The sequence below is a fragment of the Cucurbita maxima genome, unplaced genomic scaffold (assembly GCF_002738345.1).
Source record: "Cucurbita maxima cultivar Rimu unplaced genomic scaffold, Cmax_1.0 Cma_Scf00027, whole genome shotgun sequence".
In the NCBI taxonomy this organism is placed as follows: Eukaryota; Viridiplantae; Streptophyta; class Magnoliopsida; order Cucurbitales; family Cucurbitaceae; genus Cucurbita; species Cucurbita maxima.
The window spans coordinates 2,167,772-2,193,292 of NW_019272043.1; the positions used below are offsets into that span (position 1 = coordinate 2,167,772).

At 35.1% G+C, this 25,521-nt stretch overlaps 7 protein-coding genes across 9 annotated transcripts in view; 4 read left to right on the plus strand and 3 right to left on the minus strand.

The window, feature by feature from the left end:
• Positions 1 to 1,920, minus strand: part of LOC111499577 (CLK4-associating serine/arginine rich protein) — a 7,152-nt gene extending 5,232 nt beyond the window's left edge. For both annotated transcript variants that reach the window (XM_023151168.1, XM_023151167.1), the window contains exons 1-4: positions 1,570 to 1,920; positions 998 to 1,036; positions 737 to 885; positions 488 to 563 (exon numbers count right to left, since the gene is read on the minus strand). In XM_023151168.1, coding sequence (XP_023006936.1) covers positions 488 to 563; positions 737 to 885; positions 998 to 1,036; positions 1,570 to 1,766 — 461 coding nt within the window. In that variant the 5' untranslated portion in view covers positions 1,767 to 1,920. The remainder of the gene's footprint in view (positions 1 to 487; positions 564 to 736; positions 886 to 997; positions 1,037 to 1,569) is intronic.
• Positions 1,921 to 5,700: 3,780 nt separating this feature from the next.
• Positions 5,701 to 6,872, plus strand: LOC111499661. Its single transcript, XM_023151290.1, has 2 exons — positions 5,701 to 6,234; positions 6,332 to 6,872. Exons 1-2 carry the CDS (start codon positions 5,835 to 5,837, stop codon positions 6,412 to 6,414), a joined length of 483 nt encoding a protein of 160 aa, XP_023007058.1. The 5' UTR covers positions 5,701 to 5,834; the 3' UTR covers positions 6,415 to 6,872.
• A 657-nt stretch (positions 6,873 to 7,529) lies between these two features.
• LOC111499662 (red chlorophyll catabolite reductase-like) lies at positions 7,530 to 8,974 on the minus strand. Its single transcript, XM_023151291.1, has 2 exons — positions 8,639 to 8,974; positions 7,530 to 8,300 (listed from the first exon to the last, which is right to left on the minus strand). Exons 1-2 carry the CDS (start codon positions 8,972 to 8,974, stop codon positions 7,683 to 7,685), a joined length of 954 nt encoding a protein of 317 aa, XP_023007059.1. The 3' UTR covers positions 7,530 to 7,682.
• Positions 8,975 to 9,526: 552 nt separating this feature from the next.
• Positions 9,527 to 11,065, plus strand: LOC111499663 (red chlorophyll catabolite reductase-like). Its single transcript, XM_023151292.1, has 2 exons — positions 9,527 to 9,915; positions 10,356 to 11,065. Exons 1-2 carry the CDS (start codon positions 9,577 to 9,579, stop codon positions 10,965 to 10,967), a joined length of 951 nt encoding a protein of 316 aa, XP_023007060.1. The 5' UTR covers positions 9,527 to 9,576; the 3' UTR covers positions 10,968 to 11,065.
• Positions 11,066 to 11,889: 824 nt separating this feature from the next.
• LOC111499492 (red chlorophyll catabolite reductase, chloroplastic-like) lies at positions 11,890 to 13,255 on the plus strand. The gene is given in 3 exon segments (XM_023151055.1): positions 11,890 to 11,910; positions 12,577 to 12,594; positions 12,596 to 13,255. Coding segments are annotated over 3 exon segments (597 nt in total). The 3' UTR covers positions 13,154 to 13,255.
• A 1,577-nt stretch (positions 13,256 to 14,832) lies between these two features.
• On the plus strand, positions 14,833 to 21,447 carry LOC111499658. The gene is made up of 3 exons (XM_023151286.1): positions 14,833 to 15,244; positions 15,691 to 16,293; positions 20,395 to 21,447. Exons 2-3 carry the CDS (start codon positions 15,706 to 15,708, stop codon positions 21,244 to 21,246), a joined length of 1,440 nt encoding a protein of 479 aa, XP_023007054.1. The 5' UTR covers positions 14,833 to 15,244; positions 15,691 to 15,705; the 3' UTR covers positions 21,247 to 21,447.
• A 671-nt stretch (positions 21,448 to 22,118) lies between these two features.
• Positions 22,119 to 24,482, minus strand: LOC111499621 (protein SHORT-ROOT-like). 2 transcript variants are annotated; one of them, XM_023151228.1, is made up of 3 exons: positions 24,119 to 24,482; positions 23,494 to 23,984; positions 22,119 to 22,949 (listed from the first exon to the last, which is right to left on the minus strand). In XM_023151228.1, the coding sequence occupies exons 1-3, from the start codon at positions 24,417 to 24,419 to the stop codon at positions 22,239 to 22,241; spliced, it is 1,503 nt and encodes a 500-aa protein (XP_023006996.1). In that variant the 5' UTR covers positions 24,420 to 24,482; the 3' UTR covers positions 22,119 to 22,238. The 2 variants fall into 2 exon arrangements, with proteins under 2 accessions (XP_023006996.1, XP_023006995.1); XM_023151227.1 differs by having other exon boundaries at positions 23,494 to 24,023.
• Between the last annotated feature and the right edge of the window lie 1,039 nt (positions 24,483 to 25,521).

Genomic DNA, 25,521 nt, shown 5'->3' on the forward strand with positions numbered 1-25,521 from the left:
TTTTTTTTTTTTTTTTTTTTTTACCCAAGCAAAAACTATCAAACAGGGAATAAAGCTCCATCCATTCACTAACTTCTCTATCATTTCAGATCTTCTGAAGCAAATAATACAACTGAAATTTTCTATAGCCCACGCTACCTCATAGATCATAGTAAGTATTATTTCTGCTTGGTCAGAAAAATGTGAAGTGCTAACCCATCAGTCAACACTAAACCTGATATTTAAATTATCTACCACTTGCATAATTAAGTCCTTGAGCTTGACAAGAATACCACGGACTTCTTGAGATACTATAATGGAAAATTTAGTAAAAGCAGCATATTCTTTCTATTTGAATTGCCAAAACTCAAACCACCTCACAGCTTAGAGTGAGAGAGAAACTTCCAAATAATTTGAGAGATGTGAACTGGGAAAACTGGAGCAAAATGTTTTTCCATGCCCATCCATGGATAAAAAGGGAGACAGAAAACGAGAAGGGGAGAGAAACCTGTCCGATACGAATGGAGCAGACACCTTGGCCTCCATTTCTTGATTCACATGTTGTAAACCATCCTCATCATTAACTGTTGACATAGAAATGTAGAAAGTTCAGTTAATTATTTGCATCATCACGAAAAGCAATACAAATAAAAATAACCTTTGTCCTTATTGCTCATCATATAAGGAAAGTAGTGGGTTTGTGCATTGAACTGTAAGAGGATTTAAGAGTTCGATAAAAGTAAAAAGAAGTACCCACATCCTCGACGCCGATGCTTAATTAAATCTCGATAACGCTGAAAATTAACAAACTCTTCTAACTCCTCTTCTTCCTCAGATTTTTCTTGTGTTCGAATATGTCGAGATCCAGGTTCTCGTATGAAATCAAGCAAAGCACGTCCATCAAATCTGCTCAAAAAATGAAAAACCTACTCCTCAACCTTAAATCATAAACCATTAGCTAAACACAAAGTTTCAAATTAAAACAGTCCTCAGATGATTAAAACTAAAGGAACTGAACCTGTCAATCATAACATCCTGCTTTCCATTCCAAGGAATCCTGAGACAGAAGTTACAAAAAAGAAGTTAAAGCATTAAGATACAGTAAAGAGTTCGGATGCTCAAAAACAATAATGTCACCGAATTAGTAAAAACATGCCCTGGCAATGGGAAAAGGTAAAGAAAAATTCCAGTGATGTACCCATTCTGTTAGAGGTGAAACGAGAGGGTTAGAACTTTAAAAAAAACGTACAACCTCCTGCAATCAAACCCTCTTATAGATACGCAAATGAATGCATCCTTAGGTAGTCGTTTTAAATAACTCAATGAATAAAGTGAAGGCGAAAAATGTTTCGAAATTGTGATGCAGTTGAACCCTACCGTCCAATTCCCAAATTTCCCTTCAGCACTACGCAAACCACTTTCAAAAGACAAACAAATTGCAGCAATTGGAACAAATTTAACACTTATACGCTAAAGAAAGCAGCAGAGAACATAAGCCAATTCCAATATCTAGAACACTTTAAAACATCACAATTCATACTACACCCAAGTTTTGATATCTAAAGCAGAGATGAAATAAAAAATTCTTACAGGCCTTGCTGGTCCTGAGTTGCTTGATAGAGACCATCATCACGGTAGACGCGGCACCGAGTACCAACGACCTGGATGGATTGTTGAGGATCGCCACGACGTTTGGCAAGAAACACAGCGCGTCTTTGAGCTCGCTTCCGAGCAGCGTCCATCATGTCGTGGACCTTCCTCTCGGATCTCCTTGCCTCGTGCCACATCTCTGGAAAATCAGCAATGAAAATTCTAAAGGATTTGGATCAAATCAGGACAACGTAAAAACCCTAATCCCCTTCTCTCCTCGTGGATGATGGAACCACCAAGTTCCCGATGACGAACACGATCTACGGTGCTTTCAATTCAATAGCTTGGGGAAGGTTCGGATTTTGGACTGAGTTTGGGTCTTTTGGGCCTTTAGTTATTTATTTGGGCTATCTAGGGCTGAATTAGTTTTTTCTTTTTTTTCTTTTTTTCACTTTTTATACTAAATAGATTTATATGTAAAAAAAAAATATAATTAACAAATTATAAATTCAATTTTCAAACTAATAGTATCTATTTTATTACTTCAAAATTAAAAAGGTTGGTCTGTATAATTTTATATAATAAACAAATAATCAAATCAAATATATTTTCTTTACAAATTAATAAAGTAGATTAGATAGTTGACCATGGTCAATGTTTGTCTGCGTCACACGTGAATTAACAAAACAATACAATACATAAATATTAGACATCATCGGCAAAAAAGTGCTTAAAATGGATGATTATTACTTATTAACTATACCAATTAAATAATAAGACATTTTTTTTCGATAACTCATTTGATTCAACAAATGCCTACTCTGATATCTCATGTCATCGATCACCAAAGAGTTGAGACAAACTTCTACTATGGTTTGTGCTTACTTAGAGAAAGCAACAACATTGATGAAGAGATGGCCCGATTTGCCACAAAAAAAAAAAATTCTAATCAAGCTGAGACTACAATAGTTTTGGTTTTGAGTCAGTTAGATTAACAAATTGTACAAAATTATGAAGGGTTAGTCGAAAACATCCTATAAGATTCAATTGCCTTCATGTGTGAAAATTCACCTTGTTATTGATGCAAGTAACTTGAAAGTATATCAAACAGATTTAGATAAACGAGGCGCAACAAGATGGCATGACCTCCTGTCACGATGGAGAATATTAAAAGAAAAAAGTTAAAAGAGATTCTGGGTTTCCACCGGAACCATTTAAAATAAATCATTTATAATAATTACAAACTAAGGTGATAGTGTTTCAAGAACAAGACACCCAATCTTACCATATACTATAGTCTCTTTAAGTTTAAGAATCACTCATTAACTCGATAAAAAAAACAACAAAATCATTTATTTTTGTTTTCCATGTATTAGGTGTCAATTACAAATATTTATTGAGTAGAAGGTTATCCTAATTTTTGTTTGTTATTCTCTAATTGTCTGGTTTAGAGACGTTTTTCCATTTTGACTTTTGTTGGTCTTTCAGTAGGAAATTCTCGAGAAATTTTACCATTTTTTTTTAAATGTCCATTCATAACGCGAAATTTGTAGGAAACTATGCTCCGAATGAGGCAATAAATCCTATTTGATTTTGGAAAATGGAGACAAAAAAAATATATATATATATATTTGGCCCACCTTTCTCAACGGTTCCTATACTTGAAATTTAATTTTAATTAAATATATAGTCAAACACGGTGTAGTACAGGTAACATGCCTAGCTGGATGATATTTTGTCTCTATTTTAGACATTAGTCTTTGTGACCATTTGGTACCCAAACCACATGCCAATTATTCATATTTTTAGGCCCCTGAAGATTAATTTTTCCAAAAATTTTATTTCCAAAATATACCCTAATTCTTTTACTCTTTTAATCTATATTAAATCGATTTTAAAAATTAGTGAAATTTTATACTCTCTTTAAATGAAAATCCTTTTAACTTAAAAAAAATTGAAAAATATTTTTATTATTAGTATTATATTTTTAAAAAATTATAAAAAATATTACAAATCATTTCATTCAAAACTAACCAATGTTTTTTAATTTTAAATTTAAAAATATTTTTTAGATTTTTTAAAAGTTTAGATGTATTATTAAAATTTTTAAAAGTTTTTCAAACAAAAGGAATAAGAGAGTTTTATTATTATTATTATTAGTTTAGACTTATTACTTATTTATCAAAAATCATGATTTTTTAATAACACTTGAACAATTAAAAATAATAAAAAATAAAATTTAAACAATTGAAAATAATAAAATAATAAAATAATTATCAATGGAGCTCATGTCTTGTTTTATTGGCTATTTAATAATCTTTTGCCCATTTCAGAAGGCGTTTCCCAATTAATTTATTCTATGTAATACTTTTGAAAAAAAAAAAATTCACATAACAATAATATTAATAATAAATATTATTATATTTTTAATTTTTTTTTAAAAAAAAACTCTAATTAAATTGAACCACGCTCATTCTAAAATTAAATTGAATTATTTTATTCTGTAGCCCGCCAAAGATAAATCAAAATCTAATTAAATATATGAAATAAATTATTTTTAATTAAACTAAAATTCTATATATATGTTTTTTTTTTTCGATTTTGATGTTATTAATATATATATTTTTCATTATTGCATCACACCTAATTAAAAAGAAAAGAATTCATTTTTTCTTAGAGCCAATTAACTCAAACAATGTTTTCAAAGAAAAATAAAAATACATTTTGTTTTTATTCAATTTTGTGAGATATGTATTTTTTTTCTTTAATTATTAAAATTTACATTAAAAAAAGCTATTTTCATCGTTATTTTCAATCTTTTAACCCAGATTTTTTACAAATAAATTATATATATTTAAAAATTTAATAATTATTTTTTTAAAATTAAAAAATTCAATACTTTTGACTTATTATGTCTAAATTCAAATATTTGTGAAAAAGGTTCATGACGTAATAGCTTTGAATAAAAAAATATCATATCAACTTTTTATACAAAGTTTAATTGCTAAAAGAATAACATTTAAATAAGTATAGACTAAGATAAATTTTTTACCCCTAAACTGATTTTTTTTTATTAAAAATTTTAAATTCATCAAATTATCTCTCAAATTTAAATAAATAAAAGATTTTATTCAAAAATTAGTTAAAAAAAACATTCTCATATCCTCAATAAATCGTAAAATTTAGGTATTTTACAAAATTGATAAGATTCATAAAATAAAAATGCTATTGTAATACAAAATCAGTGGATAAAAAAAAAAAAAAAAAAACTAGTGGATGATATTGTAATATTAAATTAATTCTATAATTTTATTTGGTAAAATTAAAAGTTTTAGAGTGGAAATTAAAAAGAGGTAAAAACTAAATGTTATTTGACCTTAACTTGAAATGAGATTAGCATTTGTCTACCTTTCGAAATATTCAAAGTAACCTAAAAGTAACTAAAATAAACGTGAATGTCTCTAGGCAAGCCTAAAGCACATAACCCACCTCTTGAAGCTACGTGAGTGTCTTAAAATTACCCAAACGTTCTTTGAAATCAAAACTTAACTCAAAATGATATTAAAATGTATAGAGCAACCCTAGAAACCTACCAACTAATCAAATGTGGCTAAAAAGTGTCTAAGTGTCTTTAGGAAACCTTAATGCACTTCTAGTCACCATTACTTACTACCGACAACCCCTTATAATGGTTGGTTGTAATGACCTGATTATATATTTTAATATAAATATAGCAAAATTATCTATACAACTCTTGAAAAATGTAACAAATAAATATTTCTTAATTAAAAGATCATTCAAACTTATTGTATTTAATAAGTTTTTAAATGGTAAAAAATGTCAACCAATAATTAAAAAAATTAAAATTCAATTTTAAGTAAGTACATCGAAAAGTGGAAGGATAAATTTGTAATTTTAAATAATAAATAAATAAATAAGAGGGTGGGAAGGATTCAAACAAACGAAAAATAAATAAATAAATAAATGAGAAGAGTAATCGATGACAGATCATCAAGAAAGAAGACGTGGACCAACCAAAACTAAAGTCGCCTGGGGCCCACCACCACCACTACCACCAAAATATCCACTTAATATAACCTATCTTCCTCTAAACCCCTCTTATTAAAAATAAATAAATAAAAAAACCAAAACAGAGAGAAAAGAAAGAAGAAGAAGCCATTGAGCCCTCCGACGAGGCCACTGGACCTCCGTTCATCCCCGGCCACGGGGCTCTGTCGGGGGTTCCACCCAAACCCACATCCACCATGTCCGAATCCTACGCGCCTCCGCCACCGCCCCGCAAGCCAAGGTTCGTCCCGACGGCTCTGTACAAGCAGCGATCCTGGTCGCCGGACGCATCGAGAGAGGAGGCGTGGCAGAGGCAGAAGGGGAGAAGCAAAAAAGGAAGAAGCCGGAGCGTGACGGCGGAGGATCTGGACGAGTTAAAGGCCTGTCTCGAGTTGGGTTTCGAGTTCGACTCGTCCGAGTTAGACACCCGACTCTCCAATACCTTGCCGGCTTTGGAACTGTATCACGCCGTCAATAAAAGTTACTCCAATTCCATCTCCAAGTCCACCGCTACGACGGCGGTTTCATCCCCCGACCGTGATTCCGTCAATTCTCCTTCCCCTCTCGGCAGCCCCCTTGCTATCCTCGGCTCCTCCGGTATTCTTCAATTTCATGCTTTCTTTTTTCTTTTTTATTTAATTTAAAAGTATTGTAGAAATGAATCTAAACGAATTTGTTTGATGGAAATGAAAAGGAAAAAATCCACAGGCGGTGAAGACAAAGCTCCGACAGTGGGCTCAAGTGGTGGCCTGTTCGCTCAGAAACTCCTCAACCTAAGTCCGGTTAATTCTAAACTAAACCATAGTTACTCAAAAGAAAAATGGACGTCACCGTTCACCCACCACCGCCAGTATCATTACTGTTTGAATTATTAGTACAATTTTGGTGATTGTTTTTGTTTTAGAGGAGTTTTATATAATATATAATTATTATATGCAAAAATGGAGAGACAAAAAGAAAAAAAGAAGAAGAAAACAGTGGTGGGTGTTATTTTGTGTTTGAACTTTTTTGTTTTCGACTAGGTTTCTGTTTGAATTCTGTTGTAAAAAGGTCAAAACTTTGGTGGGTGTCCTTTTTTCTTGGATATGATTTCATCTTCTTCCAGGTTCTTGAAACACTTTTGGGTAAGTGATTGTTGATTTAGGTTTGACGCGCCAATTATCTCAAAGTTTGTTCTACCATGTTTGCTTTTGGCTTAACAAATATGGAAAAATCAATATATGTATCTTTGTTCATTCCTTGGTCTCTTTTTCTCGCTTCCTACGTCTCCGAAGAGTGATGATTCACAACGAAAACAATTTAGATTAGGATTTGCAATTTGGATTCGGCACCTGATGACCCTAACGTTTTCTTATGACATGATTATGTTACTTATTTCTCGCTTCTTAGAGGGAAGATTATGCCAACAAACTAACATGAGTCCTCTCGGCATGCTGTCTTCACTCACATGTCTTATAAGAAAGTTTTCTAAAAGTCATTTAACATAGGATATCTCCAAACAAAATATGTTTAGTTTTGGGGTTTCTGTGATTGAACTATTGAAAAAGAAAGTGCATCTTGTCGCATGAGATGTAGAAGAATGTTGAGTCATCAAGTGTTAAATCCAAATTTCAAATGATGTGCTCTTGCTATCGTCCATGATTCTAATGAAATGATGTGCATACTGTTGTTCCATCCATAGTATAGATATATTCGAATAAGCTATTGCTAGAGTCTACATCTTCACTAAGATCAATATCCATAAAATGTAATAGTACATCTTCACTACGATCAATATCCCATCCTCCAAAATGGCATCCATAAGGCACTAAGGGACAATACACCCTAATTTGTATGATTAAAGCAAAGCGAACACTAGAAATGAGCAAGCCACAACACTAGTACGAGTATCATCAAGTCGTCGCTTCCAAATGTCTCGACGCTACACATTTGACAATATACACCAAAGCTAATGTTACAAATGTGTGCATACTTTCTTTTGTCACCTATCACGTTATAATATCACATAGAGCTAATCACATTGCAACTCGTTTAATATCTAGAAATCAAATAGTTTTGAAAGAACTTCTAATAACTCGAAGAACTCTCTCTGCAACTTCTTCTCCAAATTGCAATGGCATCGTTTTGCTTAGATCCATTTCGATTGCTTTCTTCTTAATCATAAGATCTCTCTTCTCCAACAAACTCCTTTCATTACCATCTTCAATCTCCCTTCCTCCATTACTACACAACTCCATCCATATCCTCAACACCTCTTTCGAGATCGGACCGATTTCCTCACGAATAATCTCTTCCACACGCCCCGACTCGCTCTCCTCGCACTTCATACTCACTAGAATTCCCGTCGACGAAACAACTTTTCGAAAGAAAAGTGATGAGGAGAAGTACGGGCTTACTTCCGGCACGGCGTCGAGTCGGCGTCGATACTTCTCAAGCTCAGTCTCCTCGTAGAAAGTGGTGAGGTAGTCGGGACGGAGGATGATATCAACTCGAGGGATCAAATCGAGGAAGAAGATTAGAAAAGTAGGGCTGCATTGCACTAGCTCGAATTGGAAATGAGGAATGTCGTTTGTGGTTTTCAGGTAGCTGGCGATGTTGGTTATGTTGAATGCGCCGCCGTGTGGTTGCTTTAAGTGTAACCAACTTGCAATCACGAAATCAATCTGAAATTTCGAGAAAGTTGGTATTGTTGAGGTATGATTTAAAGTATTCAAAAAGATATAATTTAGAGTAGTTGAGATATGATTCAAATATTCAAACTAACCAAAGATTTTAAGAGATTGTCAGTAGATTTGATGATTTACTATTTCTTGTCATATATAAGTATAAATACGAGAATTATGTAACCCTCTAAGATCAAATCAATAAACAATAATAAATCACTACAACGTTCATGTATAAGTATAAATATTGGAATTGTGTATCCTTTTACCAACCTTTTTACAACCGGTACAATTAATTTTAAAATAAAAAAATTAAATTACAACCAAAAGAAAGTTACCGGCGACGGTGGAATGGCAGATCGGATGAGAAGAGTGCCCTGTGAAGTGCCGGTTTGGTTCTGATAATACTCTACATCTGACGGAACCGTCGACGGAAGTAGATGCTCTCCGACCCCATCATCGACGGCTTGGATTAAATCCACCATCAGATCTCTGTGCGCAGCCGTCAGATGCGGAAACTCCATCAGCTTCGACGCCGGCCGACCACTCCCCATCTCCGCAGACGGCAGCTCCGCCTTGATTACTTGCCGTGTTCTTCTTCTTCTTCCTCCGAAACGCGATGGTGGAAGACAATAACAAGCTCTTGGGACCAGCGTCAAGGTTGTCAAAGCCATTTGTGGCCTCTCATTGCTTCATTATCTTTATTTATTTATTTTATTTTTTATTGATAAAAAAAATATATTTTAATCATTTTCATTTTCAAATTATTTAAAAAGAGGAATTAAAGACATTTATAATTTTTTTATATAAGTTTTAAAAAATCTAAAATGTAAGGTTTATTATTTATATTATAGGCATTAATGAATGAAGAAAATTAAATAAAAAAAAATATATAGGATTTAAATGGATGGTAGTTTAGTAATTGAGTCCTCCTAAATTGCATTTTTCATTTTAATTGTGAATAGTTAAAATTAATTTAAAATATTTTAATATTGACTTAACAAAAATAAAATAGTTAAAAAGTAATTATTTAATATTAACTAATGTAATAATTATTTTTTAAATAATTTATTTATAAGAAGTTTGTAAATACAATTATTAGATTATATTATATTTTTAACTATTCATTTTTTTGGAATTTTTTTTCTATACGCCACGAACAAAATTTTAAACTAAAGGAAGTTGTGGGGCCCGAAGAAACCCAAATCAGAAGATATTTTCATTATCCCGAGTCTAATCCGAGCTATCCCACCTTCGACACAGGGATGAAAATAAAATGCCAAAAATGGCGTTTATGGTTTATCCATCTGCAAAAGCTTTCACTCTTCCGCCGCCGGTGGAATCCCGTTTCAGAGAATTAGTGATAAGGAACGCAGCGTCGAACATGGCAGAGAACGTGCCGATCCGGCCGGGATCGTCGTCGAAGCTGAAGGAATTTCCGCATCTGTCGGCTTCTCACAGAGCTCTGATGACTGATCTCGTCGGCGCTATTGAATCTCGACTCGAAGATCATCTTCTTCCTTGCACTCTTCCTCCTGATGTTGAATACTTCCAGAATCAGAACGGGACTTCGCAAGGCGCTCTTCTCATCAGAACTGGCTCGCCGGACTCTTCTGTATGTCTCTCTGTCTCTGTCTCTTAAGAAATTTAGATAATCAAACTGTTTCGGATGTACTCTGATCTGCTCCCAATTTTAGCGTTCCGGAATTTAGGATTTAAAATTTAAATTTTTTTCATAGTCTACAGATCGATTAGATATACAATTGATTGTTTATGCATCTGTTAGATACTTTTTGAATCCAAATTTATCCAATGTCCAACACATAGCATGTTAGATACCACGGATTATTGAGTTTTTACATTAATCAAAATCTCTAGCGATTCATAATTGTTTTGTTAAGCATTTGAACTAAAATTCTAATGCATGCGTTTCTACAAATCAAGAGTATGAGATAATTGTGAAAATTTTGTAGCAGCAGATCCAAATTCAAACTGACAAATTGGTAATGAGATTGTGTTTATTATTTAATCTATGTTTCTTAACTTATTTGTTAGATTAATTTCATATTGGGAAGTTGGTTGAATAGCCAGCTACCAACGGGAACATCATTAAACATAGCAAGCCTTTCTGCCTACTTGAGGCCATCAACTGATGCTCCAAACTTCCTCATTGAATTCATTCAAAGCTCTCCAACCTCCCTCATTCTCATTCTGGATCTACCTCCCAGAAAGGATCTGGTGTTCAATCCAGACTACCTTCAATTGTTCTATGAAGATACAGGATTAGACAAATACCGTAAAGCAATCGAAGAACTCCCTGAAGTACGACCATATGTCATGTCCTCTCTTTTCTTCCGCTCCTTAGTTTCTCCAACTTCCATAATTGTCCGTGTCGATACGGAATCGGGAGGACCCGAACGCATGGAGGAGATTATAGCGAACCATGTCGGTCCCGTTGCAAGAGATGTGATTCGGGTGTGGCTGGATGAATGTGCTTGCAAGGAGAGAGGGGTTGGAGAGATGGAAAGAGGTAATATTGAGAAGAGGGATGAGTTGGTTGAGAAGAAAACCATTGATATAGACTTGGGTTCTAGTTTGCCAAGATTGTTTGGCCAGGAAATAGCAGATAGAGTAGTGGCAACCATCCAACAAATCTTTGAAGCATGAAATGGTTTTGCTTTGCTTGTTAGTTGTAAATGTATAATGTATTATTTAGATCCTTAATGAAGTTAATTTCATTTATGATTTTAGCTTGGTTGTTATGAATGAATATTTGACCAAATATATTTATTTATTTCTAAGGTCTTATTTATTTCATAGATGTGTATCTACTAAGTCGTCGATGTTTTTAAGGAGAATTAAGCTCTATATATATTTTTTGCCTCGGCTTTGTGGCTTCATCAGAACTTAGGCGAGATTTGTCTTCGCCAATCGAACATAGCTTGTGCGGAATCCAAGCTTGTTCAACCACACACGTCGCCTGTGCGTGCATGTTCAATCGTCTATGACATATATGACTTGCCTCTACACTAGGTCTAGTTATTTGGCTCGATCTTGCCTCTGCTCGGGCCAAGGTCTCTCAATGCAACGTTGCATCTCATCTTGTCATCTCGATCCCCATCGACATGGTTCATATGCCTTGACGTCATCCCGAGTCTTGGGGTGTCGTCGGTCATGCCATCGAGAACGGCCCACATGTCGCTCATCTCATCGGGACTTCCCGAACATCTATACATCTAGGTTCTATTAAGGCATTGACCCTCCCGTGCCCATGCCGTGTCATTTACGGATACCGTACCGGATAGCGGGTGTATATAGCAACCTCCAACACGCGGGCTAGGGTGCAATACCGGCACACCCGTGCCTCCCGGTACTGCCCTTGAAAAACCAATTTCAAAAGAAGCCACCCGAGACACTCATCTCGACACGCTCGCCCACACTGTGACACACGTATGTGCCACAGGATAACTCACTTAGGCCACAGGAGAGCCCGGGGTGGTGGATAGCTAACACCATGGTACCCTTTAGTACATTTTGAGCAATTTTCAATCTTTCCGTCATAGACATGATTTTGGTGAACGGTCATACAATGTCGTGCATTGTCCGTCCGGTATCCGATTGACACCAAACTTGGCGAGCATTCATATTTCATATGGACAGACTTAACTCCAAAACCGCATGCCCAAATTCCTTCCAGAACCCCGACTTATAAGGCCCGGGACCCTACCCGACCCTTCAACAAGCCTATCTTTGCCCCTCTTGTTTATTCGATGTCTCTGTCTTGCTTATGTCTCAACTTGTATTCAATGCTCACTTCGTGTGGTGTGTTAGATGATGCATCGTTCTCCTCGGTCACATCATGACACTCATCTAGGCTCTTGCGTGGTCGGATAGGCGTCACTTGAGGGTTGTCTCTCCTCTTGTCGTAACAGGAGAGTCACAACAAATCTTCATAGTTAGGTTGTGACATTCTCCCCCACTTAAACTAGTTATCGTCCTCAATGACATATACTTGAGGGCACAACCATTGTTGAGTTATGACACTTAACATGTTAGATACCATGGATTATTGAGTTTTTACATTCATCAAAATCTCTGGCGATTCATAATTGTTTTGTTAAGCATTTGAACTAAAATTCTAATGCATGCGTTTCTACAAATCAAGAGTATGAGATAATTGTGAAAATTTTGTAGCAGCAGATCCAAATTCAAACTGACAAATTGGTAATGAGATTGTGTTTATTATTTAATCTATGTTTCTTAACTTTTTTGTTAGATTAATTTCATATTGGGAAAGTTGGTTGCATAGCCAGCTACCAACGGGAACATCATTAAACATAGCAAGCCTTTCTGCCTACTTGAGGCCATCAACTGATGCTCCAAACTTCCTCATTGAATTCATTCAAAGCTCTCCAACCTCCCTCATTCTCATTCTGGATCTACCTCCCAGAAAGGATCTGGTGCTCAATCCAGACTACCTTCAATTGTTCTATGAAGATACAGGATTAGACAAATACCGTAAAGCAATCGAAGAACTCCCTGAAGTACGACCATATGTCATGTCCTCTCTTTTCTTCCGCTCCTTAGTTTCTCCAACTTCCATAATTGTCCGTGTCGATACGGAATCGGGAGGACCCGAACGCTTGGAGGAGATTATAGCGAACCATGTCGGTCCCGTTGCAAGAGATGTGATTCGGGTGTGGCTGGATGAATGTGCTTGCAAGGAGAGAGGGGTTGGAGAGATGGAAAGAGGTAATATTGAGAAGAGGGATGAGTTGGTTGAGAAGAAAACCATTGATATAGACTTGGGTTCTAGTTTGCCAAGATTGTTTGGCCAGGAAATAGCCAGATAGAGTAATGGCAGCCATCCTAAAGGGATGAGTTTGCTTTGCTTGTTACTTGTAAATGTTCAACTTAATTTCATTTATGATTTTAGATGGGTTCTTATGAATGAATATTCGAAATGGTCTTATGTAAGTGGTCGATGTTTTTATGTATCATGTCGAAAGGGATGAAAAGATTATAAAACTAAGTATTTAAAATACATTCTACAAGAAATTACTCGGTTGAGATTCCTAAAATGGCATCTAAACTTATGTAATTGAACCAGAGGAATAGTGCATGTCATTTCTAATTACATTTTCCAACCCCGAAACCATGTTTAACATTTTCTCAAATAAAGACAAGACCTCATATACATATGACGGCTTCAGCTAAAGAATGGAATCAACTTATGTAATAATAGGTCAACAACTTTTTATTTCTTAACGTTGATAGGAGTTGTTTTTCGTTGGTGTTAAGTATGATTTTATTATTATGTTTGAAAATAAATTTAGTAAGAATATTTAAAGGGAATTATTTTAATGGTTTTATTTTACAGAAAAAAGGAAAAAGTAGGATAAGCATGATCATTCACCTTAATTGTTATATTTAAAATATTTATTGGGTGTTTTCTAAGACAATTTTTTAATTAGTTTATATTTGTCATGTATTTAACGTAAATATTAAATTTAAAAATTGAATTAGAATATTTTCTTCATGGTATATACTATAATTTTTCCATATTTTATTATATAATTATTTTATGTGATTCATTTTAAGAAAATTAAGAAAACAATAAAAAAAATTAAAAAAACCGTAATTATTTATGCATAATATATATTTAAAGAAATTTATCAGCTTTCTATTAATGTAATCCTTCATAATTTATTAAAAAGGAATGTTATTATTTTTTTATCCTAAAATAGTAAAATATAAATAATAAATAAATACAACAAAGTGCAAGATAATAAATTAAAATCTCAAAATTCAGTAACTTACAACAAAACACAAATACCATACCGAATTCAGTTCATGAATTTACGGTTGCACACATTAAGTGCATAATATTAACTATTCTCTAAAATATTAATTATTTTAATTAAAATCCAATTTTATGGTCGGATTCTAAATTAAATAACGAATCCAATCATATAAATTTTGAGTTGGATTGAGTTGGTTCAGATTATTCAAATTATTGTTTTTAATAAAAGTAAAAACATTAGTTCTTATATTTATTTTTAAATATTTTTTAAAATTTATGGCTCTTCAATATATATTTTAAAAAAATTAGGTAAGTTTAGAAAAAAATATTTTTAAGAGTTATTAGATAATAAATAATAAAAATTAATTATAAAATTAGATAAAAATAAAATAAATATATTTATAAATAATTGTATCATGAGAAAAAAAAATATATATTTTAAAAATAATAATAAATTTAAATTGGTTCGATTCAACCCAATATATAAAGTTTTATTTGTTTAAACTACTCAAATAAGTTTATAACCCAACAAAAAAAATTATGCAGATCTGGAATTCAAACTTTCAGCTATCTATTAGAATATAAAGAAGGAATAAAACGATAGCTCGATCAAAGTGATCTCGACCCGTGTTCGAGTAGGGGAGCCCTTTGACCGTCCTAGGTTGATAAAAAAGAAAATAAAAGTTGGAGCATTTAATAAGAGGAATGTGGGTTTTGAAAATATAGAGAATGGAGGGTTAGTTATTTGTTGATGGTTACCAAATATAGAGAGTGTGGATGGATAAGGGGTTGAAATGGTTGTGTATAGGTCGTAGGCGTAAGAAGAGCGATGGAATTTGGGCGTGTCCAGATGTCTTACAAATGAGTGCAGCACGCGCAGGATCTTTGGTCGCTACTCCAGCTCACTCTCCACCCACCTTCCAAACAACCTAAATTCTTCTTCCCCCTCTTCGATTCCTTCTTCTGCTACTCAATTATTCGCTCCAAATTCTGAATGCCACCACAATTTGCGACCGCCTCAACCTCTTCAATCGTCGGATTGGGGTTCCATTCCTGCTGGGAAACCATTTTCGTGTTTCATCTCTCCATCGGAATTCTATGTCTCTCAATTTTGCATCGTTTTTTGTTTCTGGGTCTTCAGGTTTGTTTTTCTGCTCCGCTTGGCGTTTTTGTTGGCTCTCGAGTTGCTGAAATTATCTTTTTTTTTTTTTTTTTTCAATTTTCTTGATCTTTCTGCTATGGATCATCACCTTTGTACATGGGTTGTGTAGGGTTTTGAACCTCTTGAATGTTTGTCTCTGAATGGTTCATGATTGTTCAATTGCTTTTGATTTTGTTTCTTGTTCTGCTAGTTTGATTTTTCTTGGCATCTAATAGAAGCTTGGGTTTGTGATTTACTCATCGATTTCCTCGTCATTTTACATCGTTTGTTTATTCCCCTTTTCTTAAATGGATTTTTACTCCGTATATATTCTGGCATGATTTCATATTTATACATTAACTACGATGAAAGTAAGATTTTCCCCTCTATACAATAAATAGAATGCCTCTGACTTATGTTTTGATTGAATTTATTGAATTTCATAGGTGTCATTTTCTTAAATGCTGCATTATTCTGGAGATAAGAAGGAAGAAATGAAGATGAAGAACAAATACAGGAAATCAACTACTTTACGTTGTGATGCAGGGAGCATACGTTTGCTATCTGTGGTAATAGGGAGTCTAATGGGGTGTATTCTTCTGCTACAATTATATTCTCCTATAAGCCGCAAGGATACGTTTATAGGTCGGGATATCCAACTTCGGACAAGTCATCGCCTCTACTTTCGTGAACTTGAAGAGGTGGAAGAGGAGAAGATTCAAATTCCCCCACCAAGGGGTAAGAGATCACCACGTGCAGCAAAGCGAAGACCGAAGAGAACAACCACACTGATTGATGAATTTCTTGATGAAGATTCACCACTTAGACACAAATTCTTTCCTGATCGTAAAACTTCCATTGACCCAACGATTACAGGAAACGATAGTATGTTCTATTATCCAGGGAGAGTTTGGCTGGATACTGAAGGGAATCCCATCCAAGCTCATGGAGGTGGCGTATTATACGATGAAATATCTGAAACATTCTATTGGTATGGAGAGTATAAAGATGGCCCCACCTACCATGCTCACAAAAAGGGAGCTGCACGGGTAAAGTCATCTATACTCTGCCTTTCTGAACCTTCATTTTCTGTAATGTTAGTCTAATGCGTCCACTGGTAAAAAAAATTCCGATCACATAAACTGTTGTCGTGCATCTATATGAATTTGTTTGACAACAACACATTTTTTATTAGTGCTTCAGAATTTTTTCTCTTATCCATTAATAATAGTATTTTCTTCTTTATTATAGAAACTTATAGTGTCAATTATTGCTCCATGGTGCTTTTATCTGACTTTTATGTTCTTAATACAATGTATATCAGCTTGAGTGATTGTCATATGTTGAATTCCTTCTAGATCACCACTTTTCACCGTACTCCAGTCTTGATAATGTCCTACCCAACTTGTGAATCTTATTAGTTTTTGAGATGGTATGTAATGCTTGAGAGGTTACGTTAAGATCTTGGAGGATGACAGTGAGAAGAAATTTCAATTCAGAGGAAGTGAATGCACTTTGCTGTCTTTCGGAGTTGATCGAGAGAGTGTTGATTTTGAGATAGTAGGTTAAAATGGAATTTAGATAAAATAGGTTTTTTTTTGTTAAATGTTTTGTTGAAGAATCAGCTGATGATCCTACTTGTCCTATAAGTCTCTATAAATGATTTGTGGAAGTCAGAGTCAAAGAAAGGTGAATATCCTAATCTCGTTGGCTTTCGGAAAGCTTAAATACAGCTGATGGACTTTATACAACACATCAAGAAGTTACCAGAAAATCAAGATCTCCAACTGACATGGATAAATAAAGGGGAACTTTGACTAGAAAATGAATCTTGTCATGGGGCAAGAAAATAAGATGAAATTGACATAATTTGTCTAAAATTCCTAGATCCTTCCCTTTCAAAATTGTTTAATTCCTTCCAAAGCTGAATTGTCTGAAAAGAGGGCCAACGTGGTGTTAACCCAACTTCCCAACTCTCTTTCTAAGCCCATGGCCATTTGAGGACAAGACGTCTGTGGGTGATTAGAGTCAGAGAAACACCAGGAAAGATGCAACTCTCTCTTTTTTTGAACCAGAAATGAAACTTTTCATTGAAGAGATGAAAAGAGATTAATGCTCAAAGGATACAAACACCTAATGTTGTGAAGATAAACAAAGTTACAAAGGATTAAATCTTGTAAAGAAAAACCACCAAGGAGTTGGAAAGAGAACACCAAATAGAGGCTTTTAGATGAGCTGACTCAAATTGATCTAACCAAGAACAATGTCTATCTTAAAAAATCCTCTGATTTCATTACAACCAAAGTTCTGAAATCAAAACCTTTTCTGCATTGACCCAAAGCAAATGAGAACCCAAGTGCAAAGGGGGACCCAAAAGAATCCGAAGAACATTGCTTTTGGCATGGGAACAGAAAACCCCCTGCAAATTAAAAATTATGAACAATTTGAACCAGCAAGCTTGAGAGAAAGTGCATTACAAAAAAATTTGGTTGAGAGATTCCGTTGTTTTGTGTCCCCATATCAGCCTACAAATATCCTCAGGCAGGGTTGCCTTTACAGCAGTTGGGTAATGAAAAGGAGATTTACTAGAACAATTTACCAACTTTTCTAAGTACCAAATTCTGTTATCCGAAGACAAATAACATACACGAGAATGCAGTTCTTGTGTTAATTTCAATTTTTTTTGAATCCTGAAATGGTTTTGCCAAAGTTTAGGGACTATTCCTTTCTCATCTGCATTCCAGCAATCCCCCAACTGCTCTATGTCTGCTCTTGACATTTTGAGTTGCTAAGTTTAGAAACTGGACATAACTTTCTCTATCTTCAAATAGTCTCTCCAGTCAAACACTGTCCTCACTCGAAGTTGACATACAGTCCAGACCCTGAGGAAACAAATCAAGATCAGGATCTCTAGTATTAAATTTCTCTGAAGGCACGTCAATGTTTGTCTCAAAGTACTCATATTTGGAGAAGATAACACCTGTTTCCTTTTGCATTCTAGCGATGAGGCCTACTCTTTCTTCCAGTATCAATTTTTTTGGTAGTAGTTTCAATTTTTGTCTTCTCCTTTAAGCCGTTTTACCTTGAGTTGCTGTCCCCATCTAATGTTTTATTTCAACTGTAAATCTTATGATGAATGGGGAGGTCCAGTCCCTTAGAATCTCTTAGTCCATCTATATCAAAAATAGCTTGGACAATCTTAGTGCCTGATGAAAAAGGCTATGTTCTGTTCTTAGATACTGCATAATTTTAATATTTTTATATTTCCGAGATTCACGTTTACTTCTTTTGATTAAAGTGAAAAATGGGACTGTAGAGCCTCCTGAATATAATTATGTGGCTGCATTAGCTTTGTCCATGTTCTCATGTGAGCCTCTGAAATTGGCTTCTCGGTCTGTTTTGTTAACTCATGGATCTATGACTTTCGGTTTCTGACACTTGTAGTTTATCAATATGATTTTTCTTAATCTGCATGTACTTTTCTTCTCATGCTGAAATTTCAGTTGCAGCTTCGGCTTGGGACTAAGTTTAAGGTTGTTTCCCCTTGATTTTTCTTAGTTATGCACGCTAAGAATGGACACTAGTGACTAGCTAATGAAAGAATGAAAAAAAATTACTTCAATATAATTTGCTTTTGTGGACCAGATGTTTTATTTTTTCCTTGAGAATCAAAAATCTTAATATTGTAATAAATGAAAGATATTCGTATCCAAAAAAATAAATAAAAGACATTTCCCCTGCAATTCGATTGGGAGTTTATCTTTAATAGGGCTCTTCATGAAATTGTAAGCTTTGAGTTGAGTGATAGTGTCAATCATCTTTCAAGGGATTTCAGTTGCTTGTTTGGCTTCTCAAGTTCTTCTATTTGTGTTGCATTATCTAGTAAAGGATTTTGCATCTTTTTGGTAGTCTAAACTGCATACATAATCAAATACTCTCTTGCAACTAGTTGACTCAATCATGATACTTAATAGTTTGGCAAAACTGAGTTTGCTTTCAGTCTAATGGATGAGCCACTTGGGGAGTTGGAGTTTCCATAGATTTTTTTTGGATTTTGAAAATCTTGAACGTCATCAAGAGGTCTACTTTGGACATTTCTCTTTTAGGTATGATTTATCTTTATATACATAATAGTAGTACGGGAAGAGGATCAAAATAGAAAAAGAAAATTGTTAGGGAGGGAAGAGAATAAATTAAAGGAGTATTAAAGAAGTGCATATGCGCATCAAAATTTATTTACAGTTGATAGAAAAATATTAAACAGAGTTTATCGAGATTTGAGGCTAAAGTTGGCACTTCCCATTAGGGATATGGTTAGCTTGATGATTCTAGGCTCAAGAACTCAGACACCCTTCTCTTTATGATTCTAGTGGGACGTCCATTTAAAATAGACACGAAGGTCCTATGACTATACATCGTTTAAGCCTTTTCCCGATAACAACGAAGAAAAGTCCTTTGATTGGGTTATAGAATCTTGTATGCTTTTAGTTCTTTCTTGGCGTAAAAACAAAGCCAAAAAAATTGTAACTTGTCAGTTTCCTTAACGATCTGCTGTCCTCCTTTGAATATCACCACCATCTACTATTCTCTTTGTCCGAACCAAACGCTTGTTTGGGTCCACCTCCCACCTCCTATACTGAAGTTGAAGAGTCTTTTAGGTTTACTCCATCTTGAGTCTGTGTCCCCCAAGTTCAAGAGACCACAATTTGAGATGGAACCCGAGCTACTCGGTATATATCAACTTCACTCTAAGCTATTCAACTTTTGTGGTCATCAATATTGGTTGTTACTATCTTCATTCAACAACACATGCTATGGAGTAGTTCCTTCTGGTCTTCTTTCAAGATTTAAGGTGAAGATTTTGTAGAAATTTTCAGTCGAAGGTGTTTTTTTAGGGAAATGGCTCAAAAAGAACCCCTAGAGCTGTGCTAAAAAAGAACCATCAATTTTTTATTTGCTTTAAGATCGAGTATTCTTTAGTGCTGTGCTATTTTAGCTTTAATTTTACTACTTTTTCCACTTTTGTTCATGTGATAAAGGTTTTACTGCTATGTTATCTCTTCTTTGTCACTAGAATCATTTATTCTCAACGCGCGCAACAAATTAGCCTTCAAAACTTGACTAATACATTTTGGTGTTCTTATGATTAGGTCGACATTATAGGAGTTGGTTGCTACTCCTCCAAAGACTTGTGGACTTGGAAAAACGAAGGCATTGTTTTGACAGCGGAAGAAACAAATGAGACCCATGATCTTCACAAATCCAACGTACTCGAGAGGCCGAAAGTAATCTATAATTCAAAGACTGGAAAATATGTAATGTGGATGCATGTCGATGATGCGAACTATACGAAAGCTTCTGTGGGTATCGCCATCAGTGATTACCCGACCGGCCCATTCGATTATCTTTACAGCAAAAGACCCCATGGGTTTGACAGTAGAGATATGACAATCTTCAAAGATGATGATGGTACAGCCTATCTCGTTTACTCATCTGTAGACAATAGTGAACTTCATATAGGACCTCTCACCGAAGATTATCTCGATGTGACCAACGTTGCGAGAAGGATTCTCATCGGCCAGCATCGGGAAGCGCCAGCTTTGTTCAAACACCAGGGAACTTACTACATGATCACATCAGGGTGCACGGGATGGGCACCGAATGAGGCATTGACACACGCAGCAGAGTCGATCATGGGTCCATGGGAGACGATGGAAAACCCGTGTATAGGAGGAAACAAGATGTTTCGACTTGCTACATTCTTTGCTCAGAGCACATTTGTTCTTCCCCTACCTTCATATCCTAGCTTGTTTATTTTCATGGCAGACCGATGGAATCCCGCCAACCTTAGAGACTCAAGGTACATTTGGTTGCCATTGATGGTCGGAGGACTTGTCGATGAACCACTCGACTACAATTTTGGGTTCCCTTTGTGGTCAAGAGTGTCTATATATTGGCATAGAAAGTGGAAGCTTCCTAAGGGCTGGAATCTGTTGAAATGACACGAATTGTTCTTTCGATCGACCCCGCTCAATGTACCATACAAAGAAAGGTCGTTGTTTGATTCTTTCAGTGTCCCATAGTTTTCCTTACCAAGTCAATAATGTTAACTTAGTTCATATTATAGGCACAGAATTTTCAACCCATAGTGAACTTATTATACCTTTTGATTAATAATCATTATTTTAGGTTTTAAATTTCAATCTTCTCTTTCCCTTTTCAATTCATATGATAATATTCGCTCATACTTGAGAATGAGGGTTAAATGTTTTTTCTCCTTGTATCTCATTAAATATTTTAATAAACAAATTACACTAAAAAAATGTTGGTTACTTTCAATAAAGTAATGTTTCAAATATTATCGAATCTATTAAATATATATTATTATTATATTGTGATATATGAATAATGTAATACATATATCTTCCAAATCAATTTAACTGTTTGCTTTGGCCAGTTATATAGTGTCGCTAGCTTCACTGTCTTGTCTTAAAACGGGTGAGTTAGAGAAAGGTTTCTCCAACTTTATAAGAAATATTTTGTTCCTCTCTTCAAAGGATTTTGGATCTCATTATCCATGCATGCCCTCGGAGACTCAATGGTCTTGCTAGCACACCGCTCGGTGTCCGGCTTTGATACCATTTGTAACAGCTCAAACTTATTGTTATTGGCCTAGTATTTATAGTCATCAACCTTACAATTTTAAAATGTGTTTGGTATAGAGAGGTTTCTACACCTTTGTGAGGAATGTTTTATTCTCACTTCTAACCGATGTGACATCTCACAATATTTAGTTGTTATTAATCAAGTACATAGTACTTATCTTGTATCCATAAATGCATGAAACAAGTTGACTTGGATTTAGTTAGTTTGTTAATAACATTACTAAAAGATTTTAATATTACAAAGTAAATCTCAAATCACAAATGGAAAAAAAAAGGGGGGGCCAAAATCACAAAACGGAGAAGAAAAACCAAATAGAGAGATATCTTTTTCAATGTGAACAACTACTCTGGCGACTCTTCTCTCCGTCCAGTGGTTCAGGCGTCCATGCGGCGGCCCAAACCACCGCCTGCCCCTTCCAAGCCAAGAAAATTCCGGCATCGGCGCCCTCGCCGTCATCCAACACCGTCCACCCATCCTTATACTTCCTTAAAAGCGCACGTACGTCGTCGTTTACATCCTCACTAAACGACACCGGTTTAAAACCACCCTCATGCAAACGACGAGCCCAACGCGCAGCCGTCTCGCGCCTCTCAACACACTCCGCTGGCGCGCGTGCAAGCAAGTCCACGATAGCGCGTCCAGCGGCGCGTTCGAGCATCAACTTTTCATCACTTGTGGAAGGGAAACTTCCGTCCAAGGAATCAAAGTAAACCCTAAACCACCGTAAACATTCTTGAACGTCTTTGACAAAGTCAACGCCGTCGCTATCGAGATCTGCCTGCTCCTCCACCACAGTGATTATCCTCGGCCGCAAAGCTCCGAACAGCGAAATCAGAAAATCGCGGCGGTTGTCGACGGGCGTGACGGAGCGGAAGGCGCCGACGCAGTTAATGGCAAGGGCTTCGTCGTCATTAACCCCTAACTCCGTGAAATTTAGCTGTGAAATATCGCCGGAGTAATATATTGCTTTGAATTTGAAGGGAACCCCCATAAGCCTCGCGAATTTCTCCATTCTTCTGCTAATTTCTCTCATCATCTTCTGCAAATCCATTTACGTAAATACAAGAATAATTTATTTTATTTTATCTATATATTTATTAACCATTTCTAAAAGAAAAATTATAAAATAAAAATAACTTCATTAAATTTTTTTTTAAATAGTTTAAATTTATTTTATTACTGATCTTAATTTGTAAAGATTTGATATTTGAAAGTATAATTTTTTTAAAATAATTAAAAAATAGGAACAAAACTAAGAACAACTCAAGGGCTCAACCACTCTGAACCTAAAAACTCGAATTACTGAACCCATTGGTAGATGTTTTGTATTTGAAAGTATATATTTTTTTAAATAATTAAAAAATAAGACCCACCCAACCTAAAAACTTGAATTATTGACCCAATAATTAATTTGAAATTTCCAACTAAACTTGTATACACCCTATAAGGAAGGAGAGCCTCCTGAGTGTCCACTTTGAGCATGAGATGTGAGCTTTTTGGTTTTCAAAAATGTCTCATTCCTCTAATTAGCGAACGTGTGACTCCCTCTCAACAAATATAACATAAATTTATAAATTTCAAACCTTATCCGATCTCGCTACGACTAGCGTCGTGAGCCTAAGGTGTGGAGTTTCGTCTGACCGAGATGCTAGAGCTTCAAGGAAAGTCGGCCATTGAGTACAAAAGGAGTTGCTAATATCAATTATATGCAACTTCTTTTCTCCTTCAAAAGCCTCCATGATAACACCATTTGAAGCAACATGACCAAACGTCATCCATGGACTCACCTCTTGAAACTTCAACACCATTCTTCTCATCGACGCGAAACAAGACCGTTTCTCCGACACCATTGCCAAGGTCTGGTAGCACCGTTCACCAGAGTTCGTGACATGACTAAACATAGCTCGAAGAAAGTAAAAAGCTAGTTTTTGATCAATGTCGCCATAGGGTGAACCGAGCTCGTTAAGCATCCACATGAGTTGTTGGATTTGAGAAGCGTTGTTATCAACAATGGCAATGGCAGTTTGGACAATCAACGTAGAAGCCCAACCATTAGAGAATTCCAAGTTCACGTCTAAAGGGGCGAACCAGCGATCAGTCGAATTGATAGTACCTAATAAGAATACAAATAAACAATCAGTATGATTTCGTTTATTTTGAACATCTTTTCTTAAATGGTCCCATACTAATAAAAATAATGTTCCTTACTTATATACTCGTGATCTTGATGAACATGGTCCTTATCAGGACGATGGTTGGAAGAAGAGGAGGCAGAGAAATGTGGTTGATCCACCATGAATGAGCTGGTGAAGCATTGTTCAGGTGGTGGTGGGTTAAGGAAACAATGATTTTGAAGATCGACAGAATTCTTGGAGCTGGTGCTTGAGTTGTAAGATTGATCAGAAGGTTGAAGGTTGGAGACAAGCCTGAACAAAGTATCCATTAATAAGAACACTTGAAGAACAGGAGAAAAAAGGGGAAATTTTGTGGGTTTGATTTGAAAAGGCATGAAATTGGGGAAGAGGAAGTGGAAAAATTGGTGGGTCTGACAAAAGATGATGAAAGTGAAGAAGAAAAGGGTTAGGAAATGTCGAGATCATTTCATAAGTTGGTGCCTTTTGCTTACCTTTCCACTGTTCATCCACTCTTTCTCTCTCTACATTTCTTTATCCAACTATATATTATATTCAACGTAACCATTATACAATATATTTTCTTTTTAATAATTATCTTATAGAAACTAAAGTTCTATATTCAAAACGTGACTTCTTTAATCATAATATATTATTTTGATTATGCTAAAAGTATGCCAAATGGAGGTTTTGAGGGAGCAGAGAGAGAGGGATGACTAAGAAGTAAAGCTGCCGGCCTGCCTCTTATCATCCTCCATCTCCCTATCCAAATTTGATTGGTTTTATTGTTTGGGTTGTGAAACAATAAAAATAATATGTTAATTCTTTGATTATAAACCCACGATCATTCCCTAAATTAGCTAATGTGAGACTTTTAATCCAACACCTCAGCTCGAACAAAATATGTCTCCTCTTAATCAAGGCTCGACTCCTTTTTCTTTTGGAGTCATTTTTTACTATGCCTTCGACTTTTTCTTTTAGAGTCCTTTGTTCGATATTTGAAAATTCTATTGGCATGACTAAGTTTAGGGCATGACTCTAACATCATGTTAGATGAACACGACTCTCCACAATAATATGATAATGTCCACTTTAAACATAAACTCTCACGATTTTGTAACTCAATTTCAATATACTAGAAACATGATTGGTTGGATTCAATACAATATAAATACAATATAATTTTAAGAGAATTTTAGGAACTAACTAAATCTATAAAATTTTCATTTGTTTAAATCCAACTCAATCCAAAATAAATTTATAATTGACGAATTTGATTTGGATTGAAATGATCGAGTTTTTCAAATCATGGGTTAGGTGTGATTGGTTTGGTTTTTGTTTCTTATTTTGTTTGTGGTAAACAAAGAAAGGTTGACAACAACGTTATTGTTTGATAGTACAAAAATAAATGTGTAGGCTTTTGAGGGAGCTTTCTGCTGAAACTTACAAAACCAAAAAAAAAAAAAAAAAAAAAAAAAA

Excerpts from the sequence above, each read along its gene's own strand:
- LOC111499661 (XM_023151290.1), top strand. The coding sequence starts at position 5,835 with ATGTCCGAATCCTACGCGCCTCCGCCACCGCCCCGCAAGCCAAGGTTC. Across the intron at positions 6,235-6,331 it reads TGCTATCCTCGGCTCCTCCG|GAAAAAATCCACAGGCGGTG; the intron begins GTATTCTTCAAT and ends GGAAATGAAAAG.
- LOC111499662 (XM_023151291.1), bottom strand. The coding sequence starts at position 8,974 with ATGGCTTTGACAACCTTGACGCTGGTCCCAAGAGCTTGTTATTGTCTT. Across the intron at positions 8,301-8,638 it reads CTGCCATTCCACCGTCGCCG|ATTGATTTCGTGATTGCAAG; the intron begins GTAACTTTCTTT and ends TCGAAATTTCAG.
- LOC111499663 (XM_023151292.1), top strand. The coding sequence starts at position 9,577 with ATGCCAAAAATGGCGTTTATGGTTTATCCATCTGCAAAAGCTTTCACT. Across the intron at positions 9,916-10,355 it reads CTGGCTCGCCGGACTCTTCT|ATTAATTTCATATTGGGAAG; the intron begins GTATGTCTCTCT and ends CTTATTTGTTAG.
- LOC111499658 (XM_023151286.1), top strand. The coding sequence starts at position 15,706 with ATGCTGCATTATTCTGGAGATAAGAAGGAAGAAATGAAGATGAAGAAC. Across the intron at positions 16,294-20,394 it reads ACAAAAAGGGAGCTGCACGG|GTCGACATTATAGGAGTTGG; the intron begins GTAAAGTCATCT and ends TCTTATGATTAG.
- LOC111499621 (XM_023151227.1), bottom strand. The coding sequence starts at position 24,419 with ATGCCTTTTCAAATCAAACCCACAAAATTTCCCCTTTTTTCTCCTGTT. Across the intron at positions 24,024-24,118 it reads TCAAGATCACGAGTATATAA|GTACTATCAATTCGACTGAT; the intron begins GTAAGGAACATT and ends TATTCTTATTAG. Across the intron at positions 22,950-23,493 it reads TCGTAGCGAGATCGGATAAG|AAGATGATGAGAGAAATTAG; the intron begins GTTTGAAATTTA and ends ATGGATTTGCAG.